We start from the raw sequence: 7715 nt of genomic DNA, 5'->3' as shown, positions 1-7715 counted from the left end.
TTAGTTTTATAATTAACTCATATTTAGTCCTCCTAATTAGCCTCCGAACATTCGATGTGACACGGACTAAATTTTAACTTGAGGAACCAAACGCCCCCTTACGCGTGTGCCATACTCTCTTCTTCCTCGCAACCCTCTCTGTCAAATTGTGCATTCTTAGGGTGACTGTGGAGCCAAGGGAAAAAAATCTGCGTGTTTGTTTTCGTTTTGGATGAAACAAACATGTCCTAAGTTCGTGAGTACCTTCATATGCAATGTTGAGCACATGAGCCACATGAAAGTATTCGGCCCAAGGGAGCTACAAACACAACCCAAGCTCTGGGCTCTAAGCCACCATTAACTGCTGGGCCCAGGTGGAATCTTCATGGGCGTTTGGTTGCAGGCCTAAGGCTTAAGCCTTACAGCTTTGCGCAAGTAAGAAAGAGCTGCATGTTAAATTTTATACATCCTCCCGAAAATGGTCCATTCAGATCATACAAATTACTTGTCCTAAAAAAATCATACAAATTACTGTAGAAAGCAATCAAATAAACTTATTCGGACAGAGAAGGATTAGGTAGTGTGCTGATGCCCTTGTCCGTGTAGACTGGTACTCCCTCTGTTTTAATTTAGATGTTGTTTTGTTGCTAGGTACATCGTTTTAGCTATGCACATAGATAGATATATGTTTATATCTAGATACATAATAAATACTTTGAATATAGAAAAGTTAAAATAATTTATAATTATAATTTGAAACGGAGGGAGTAGTTTTCAGGCTCCAAGGTTCCTCTCACGGAAAGTGATGGCATGGTTGCCTGCCAATCTGCTTCAGCCGACACCCAGAAAATACTGTCCAAGTGCAGTGTAAAAGCACTAAGCAGGTACAGAACTTATAACTGTGTTGCTCAAATGCTGGCATACCGTGCATGAACTTTTCTTTTCCGCACTGCTGGTATCCACCTGAACAAGTGCGTGCTTACTCGGCTAAGCTTGATCAGATAGCGAAGCTAATCCACTAGCATTCATGTTTATTGCCCTCTCAATCAGCTGATGACCGAAAAAGACCGCATAAGATCAGGGATTGCCAAATTGGCGACGTGCCAGCCAGCATGCGCCTATTATAATACACACACATGTCAGGCATCAGTTTATGGCCTTTTTTTTTCCTGCGAAATGTTTATGGCTTCTGATTATTGGGTGTTCCAGAACGACTGTCCGGTATCCTTTTCGCGATATGTAATGCATGAGGTCACCGATCACTACCTTCCACAGACCACAGCATGGTTCGTCATTTGTCGGATCCAATGATGATAGGATGCACAGCTGCAGCAAGAACAGGCCGTGCTACAGTGCGAACTGCTCCTACAGTATTTTTTTTCCGTAAGCCCTGTCCAATCCAATCTGCATCCAAAATTTAAAATATCTGCGGTCTGCGTGTAGCAATTTATTTTTTTTAAAAGATTCCGTGCAACAATTTGAAATCCGAACAAGTTGAATGAAACACTGTACTATATGGATAGCGATGAGATGCGAAACTGACCTCGTTAGGCAGGGAAAACCTCGTCAGTGTGCGGCGCCGAAGACGTCCCCGCCGCCGACTCCTTCCGCCGCGGTTTCTCGCCCCCGCGGCCGCCCTGTCCTCTCCCGGCGGCTCCGCCTGACCTCCGCGCCGACGGCTTTGCCGAACCCGCCGCAACCCCTTGCTCGCACCGCCGCCCATTCGCCCCCGCCCGAATTCTTTACTCCCAACGCAGCCCAACCACGCCACCCGCGAGGTCGACGACCCCGTCCAAGCACCGCGCTAGGAGCCACGAGCCGGTCCCTGCCGCTTGCTCTCGCCTTCCTCCTTATATAACCAGGCGGGCCGTGGGGCAATGGTTCTTCCGCTTCGCCTGATCCCGCGGTTGGCTGCCGCAGCCAGGTTGCCGCGCGCTCCCCGGCCCATCTCGTGCCGGAAGACGTTAGCCCCGGCTCTTGCGATGGCGGCGGCGTACAGCACCGGGACCGGCGCCGACAGGAGGCTGCTGTTCAGGCAGCTGTTCGAGAAGGAGAGCTCCACGTACACCTACCTCCTCGCCGACGTCGCCGACCCCGACAAGCCCGCCGTGGTGAGTCCAGCTCTTCCTGTGTTGGGATTGGTTGGTTGGGTGCGCTGGGATTTCAGGGGTTCTGGCTAGTTTGGCGGTTGAAACTGGATTGGCATTGTCTTGGGTAGCTCACTTTGGTGGGAATGGGTTTGCTCTGTAGGTTAATCGGACGGCCAATTGCGCCAACAGTAACTTGACTGTTACTATTTGCCTCGACTTGAGCCAGATGTAGAATCAGAATGTAGACGCGAACATAAAAGTGTGCAATCAGTGAACAAACCTGCAGCACGATCAACTGATTTAGCTCTGAACTGTGCAACAGCCAGTACTCCCTGCTTGTAATTCGGGGCTGTAAATGTTCTTCGGTGATTTGACCACTCACATGAATATGTTGTAATCAGTGTGGTTAATTTCTGTTGTCAATTCAGAATCTACAGTTTTGATAAATTATGGAACTGGCTTCAGTTTGTTTAATTGGATTGCATCATTTCAGTAATTTTGGAGCTGTTTCTGACTTTAAAATGTACGTCAACGGCTGATTTCAGTAGTTAGCTTTCATGGTCCACTTTTACATCTTATATGTTAGAATCTGATAGGCAAGATTGAAGTCGTCCTGGATTTTCAGGATTGTATTGACCAAAGCAAATGAAAGCAAGAACTTTTTCCCTTTTCTTTTTATTGTTCACCTTAAAATTTCTCTGATGCCTGTGGACTTCTCTACCAGAAATTGCAAGTCAAAATTTTTGAGACTTTTAAAGGATGCACCACACAAGTAATTAACTATTACTAAACTAGTAGCAATCACTGATTCAGCTTTGAGCTGTAGTAGTGCTCGTTGTCCTTGATTGATATATAAATATATACATTTGGTCAATCCCATGTTCTCATCTAATCTATTTGATTCTCTTTGGTCAGTTGATTGACCCTGTCGACAGAACAGTTGACAGAGATCTTAATCTTATCAAGGAATTGGGCTTGAAGCTCGTGTATGCTATGAATACTCATGTGCATGCTGATCATGTCACTGGAACAGGATTAATAAAAGTAAGCAGTTGTGATCTTCAGTTCTTCTACAGATATTTCAATACGTTTTCCTTTTCATGGTCACAGAGCTCTGTTCTCTTTGGCAATACATGGTCAGCTAATGATATGAACTTGCAGACTAAGCTACCAGGAGTTAAGTCTGTTATTTCAAGAGCTAGTGGAGCCAAAGCAGATCATTTTGTTGATCATGGGGACAAAATACACTTTGGGAACCTTTTCCTTGAGGTACTATCACATTCTAACAAGCTACTTTACTCTGTGCTGCTTTATTCATTTAGTATATATACACAAGCATATAGTTTTGTGCTTTCAAATACACCAGAATTCTGATACTAAAAGGCTAATCTCCGTGGAGGATAATATAAATAGTTCTTTTAATTTCTTCAGTTTTGTTGAACTTAATTGATGAATAGTGCTGATCCTGAATCAAGAATTTTGAAAATTGTTTCTTCTGTAAATATGGAAATTGCAGTTGATAACTTTTGATTGATGTTATACTGTATTGCCTTTAAATACAAGATTACAAGAACCTGGACCTGGATTCCTGGAAGCATTCTTTCATGTAATTCAGTTGGCTTATAATTCTTAAAAGCCGTTTGTTATATATGGTTGGTTAATGTACTGCTGTGAGGCCCTTTGTTACATAATGTTTCATATTTTAATTGATGTTCGTTTTTGCAACTGCTTTATCTTCACACGTTGATTGATGTCCATACCAGAAGCTGTTATAATATGAAAAAAAACAACAACCTTGTGCCGGGAAAGAAACTATTTTCAAATGATTGCCTTTAAGGAATTTATCTTATGACATCTGTAGATATGGAGTTTTATGCAGAAATGACATTCCTTTTCAGGTGCGAGCTACTCCTGGACATACTGCTGGCTGTGTGACTTACATAACAGGTGATGGTGATGGTCAACCTTTACCAAGGATGGCTTTTACTGGTGACACCTTGATTATCCGAGCATGTGGAAGGACAGACTTCCAGGTAATATGGTAGTTTGTTAATGGTTACCATGTTTACAGTGTTTGGTCTTCACAACCTATAAAATAGGAAAGTAAAGGACTTGATGCTTTTCAGCATTTAAAGCTTAAGGAAACAGCACTTACCATTTAGTGCTAGTGTTCTGACATGGGAATGCCAATGATAATATGGCTAATATTAGTGATAGACTCTAGGCTATCTGTTATTTAATCCCACAAGTGGAATTGTGGAATGCTTTGCAGTTGCAACACAAAGTTCAGAAGTCATGCTAGAGAAATTTTGTTAGCCTTATATGTGTGGATTTCTGCTGATAGTTTGCATTTATTCTCTGGTGTCACAGGGAGGAAGCGCTGATCTGCTGTATCAGTCAGTGCATTCACAGGCAAGCGTGCAAAATCTTGTATCGGATCAATGTAAGACAAAATATGAATGTTGTCTAACTGAAACTATGTATTCCTGATCAGATTTTCACACTGCCAAAGGATACCCTGCTATATCCTGCCCATGACTACAAAGGTTTCACAGTAAGTAGTGTACTATGTATCTTGAAGTTTGCCAGCCATGCTACCAGTCACTTGAATGTGTTATTTGCAGGTTAGTACTGTTGAAGAGGAGGTCGCCTATAACGCCCGACTAACGAAAGATAAGGTAATTGCTAGTTGAAGCTCAGTCTGAAATTCTTAAGCTGGAAAAAGAAATTCTTAAACCGCACCTATCAGCATTTGTTCCTAAATGTATTTTATTTATTTTTTTTATGCAGGAAACTTTCAAGACGATCATGGATAGTAAGTGCTCACAATGGATATGTAGCTACATGCATTTGGTTTTTCATACTGAATACCCACGTTCCTTCTGACATACCCGCTTTGCTTGTCAAACTAATCCTTTTCTTTTGAGCTAAATGAAACTGATCATTTACTCCCATCTTGGCAGACCTGAACCTGTCTTATCCAAAGATGATAGATGTAGCTGTACCCGCCAATTTGGTCTGCGGCATCCAGGATCCGCCACCGAAGATCTGAGCTGTTCCGTTCGAAGCCTGCAGTGCTGCTTCGGGTTATCTACGAACAAAGGATCACCACGAGAGGCTTGCAACTCAGTTGTACAATAAATAATTTGTTTGCTGCAGCCTGTGATATTACGAGAAAAATAATTTAGTCAATGGACAATGAGGCCGGTGGTTGTAACTTGCAAGGCACTACTGTATGATGGGATCAATGAGAGCAACACTAGTGATAAATGAAGCCAATTTGCCTCTCGTCTTTTTACTATTGTTTGATGGGATCAATGAGAACAACACTACCATTGAAGTAGAAAACATATACGCGTGGAAGCTCTCTGACTAGGTATGAAAAATGGACCTAGGCTGAACATTACGCATGCTGAAGCTCATTATCATTTTGTTGCAGCTATCCGATGATGTCACATTCCAGCCTGTTATAACTTATACCTATGTCCCAAATCTCAAATTGCTCAAATTGTAGGTCGTTTTGACTTTTCTACTATACACCTAAATATAGTTTATATGTCTGTATGTATATAAACATCTATGAAGGTAGAAAAGTCAAAACGACCTGCAAATTTGAAACGGATGTAGCAGACACTAAGGTGCGAGATAGACTTTAAAAAAAGGTTTAATGACTTGAGGCCTCGTTCGGTAGCAAAGGAATCCCAAATTGTAGGTCGTTTTTTACTTTTCTACTATGCACCTAAATATAGTTTATATGTCTGTATGCATACAAACATCTGTGAACGTAGAAAAGCCAAAACGACCTACAATTTGAAACGGATGTAGCATATGCTAAGGTGTGAGATAGCCTTTAAAAAAAGGTTTAATGACTTGAGGCCTCGTTCAGCAGCAAAGGAACTGTTCCAGGTCAGGATTAGTGGATCCGGCCCTTTCACTCATTCCCAGCGTGGAATTAATCCAGCAGGAATGCTTCTAGACAAGCAATTATCATGCGTTCGGTGGCAAAGGATCGGATCCTGTCACTTCAGTTCAAAACTTCAGCCATACACAACGTCATCATAACTACAATGTTCCATTCACGTTGTTCGGATAAATATTTGCTGTAGGACATTGTTCACTGAAACTTTGTGAGAAAACAACTTCAGCCATGCACAATTTTTAATCATGTGAGAAAAACATGAATAACTACCAACATAGGAAACATCGTGAATTTCTCAGGTACGTGCTGTTGCACACCAAACATTTTTAATCAAGTGAACCATTCCATCACTGATAGGAACCATGACAATGACATAACTCAGCATCTGGTAACATAGAGTAGCATCTAGGAGAGAGTCTTGTTAATCCAAACTTATAGAAGTAATCAATTACTTGCAGAAGGTAAACCGGCGAAGCCCTTCAACTCAATGGAAATGTAAGTGTTCCAGACCTGAAATTGCGACGACGAAAAAAAAAAGTCAGTTTTTATGCACAAGAAATGGCAATAAAAAAATGACATGTTTTAACACTTTAACTTGACTGAATTCATATCTTAAGTGTAAAAAAAAGAAGAGCAACAGACGTGTGAATCTTAACAAACATCTATTGACAAAATTTAGTTATTCAGTCAAATCTAGTGACATACTTTTACATATATTGCTGAGAAAAGTTAAAAAATGATTAAAAGATCATCTTGTTTATCTTTTCACTCTCCTCACACTGGAAACATAGCCAGGACAGAGAAAGTTGTAATATTGGGGATAAAAACCTGTTGCAATTCATGAATCTAGACTCTGAGTCTCAGAGCTTCTTATAGTGAAAAATGCAAGGTACAACAAAAATACCTTGACCATTGGTGATACTACATTCCCCTGCACCGACTAGTATCTCAACAGGGATAGGAGGCTAGGTGCATTTGGCCATTTCTTTCCCTAATTTGGGCAACAGCATAACCGCAGGAGCTGCTCCTACATTTCTGAAACGGAGCCTCAATTTCAAGGGACTAGCACTAAATTAGCACCGTGAAGGCTACAAGCAACATTGTCCAGACAGGATTACCTATTCTATTGGACGAGGTAGCAAGTGCAAGCAAAGTAGCGTAGTTAATCTAGAGATCCAGCGGGGGAGGAGGAAGCCTGAAGCCCAGGACGGCAGGAATGGGACACTTTCGCATAACCGGCGGCAGCGAGACCGGCACAAGAGGCGCGGCGGCGGTGGAGAGGAGGTACTGGCAGAGGCGCGCGGGGTCGACGGCGAGCTCGGCGCCGCAGACCGGGCAGCCACAGCGTGCGAGCCCCGGCGGCACGGCGAGTATCGCCCCGCAGGACCCGCACGGCAGCCTCGCCGCGGGCACGGGGAGAGGCGTCGGCGCCGGCCCGGGCGGGATGGGCAGATGAACTCCGTGAGCCCGCACTCCACCTCCAGCGTCTCCCCACACCCCGCGGCTGCCGGCCTCCTCCGCTCCGCGGCTTACCGGTGAGAAGGCGGCGGAGAGGGACGCCGTCGGGGATGTGCCACGCCGCCAGCTCGCGCCGCCGCCACGCCGTATCGCGTCGTCGTCTCGCGCCGCCAGCTCCCGTCCTCCCGAGGATTCGTTCCGGAGGGGATAGGGCGGGGGATATTTACATATTTGCCACCATTGCAAATGGCACTCCTTCATTTACCACT

At 43.7% G+C, this 7715-nt stretch overlaps 1 protein-coding gene across 1 annotated transcript; it reads left to right on the top strand.

Moving 5' to 3' along the window:
* The first annotated feature begins 1500 nt into the window (after nt 1-1500).
* Nucleotides 1501-5367, top strand: LOC101785668 (persulfide dioxygenase ETHE1 homolog, mitochondrial). The gene is made up of 9 exons (XM_004969413.4): nt 1501-2090; nt 2985-3113; nt 3231-3338; nt 3968-4102; nt 4440-4481; nt 4564-4623; nt 4694-4747; nt 4860-4884; nt 5033-5367. The coding sequence occupies exons 1-9, from the start codon at nt 1857-1859 to the stop codon at nt 5119-5121; spliced, it is 876 nt and encodes a 291-aa protein (XP_004969470.1). The 5' UTR covers nt 1501-1856; the 3' UTR covers nt 5122-5367.
* Nucleotides 5368-7715: the final 2348 nt, after the last annotated feature.

Source organism: Setaria italica, chromosome V (assembly GCF_000263155.2).
Source record: "Setaria italica strain Yugu1 chromosome V, Setaria_italica_v2.0, whole genome shotgun sequence".
In the NCBI taxonomy this organism is placed as follows: Eukaryota; Viridiplantae; Streptophyta; class Magnoliopsida; order Poales; family Poaceae; genus Setaria; species Setaria italica.
The sequence above is the reverse complement of the archived record's forward strand: the minus strand, read 5'-3'. Positions and strand labels throughout refer to the sequence as shown.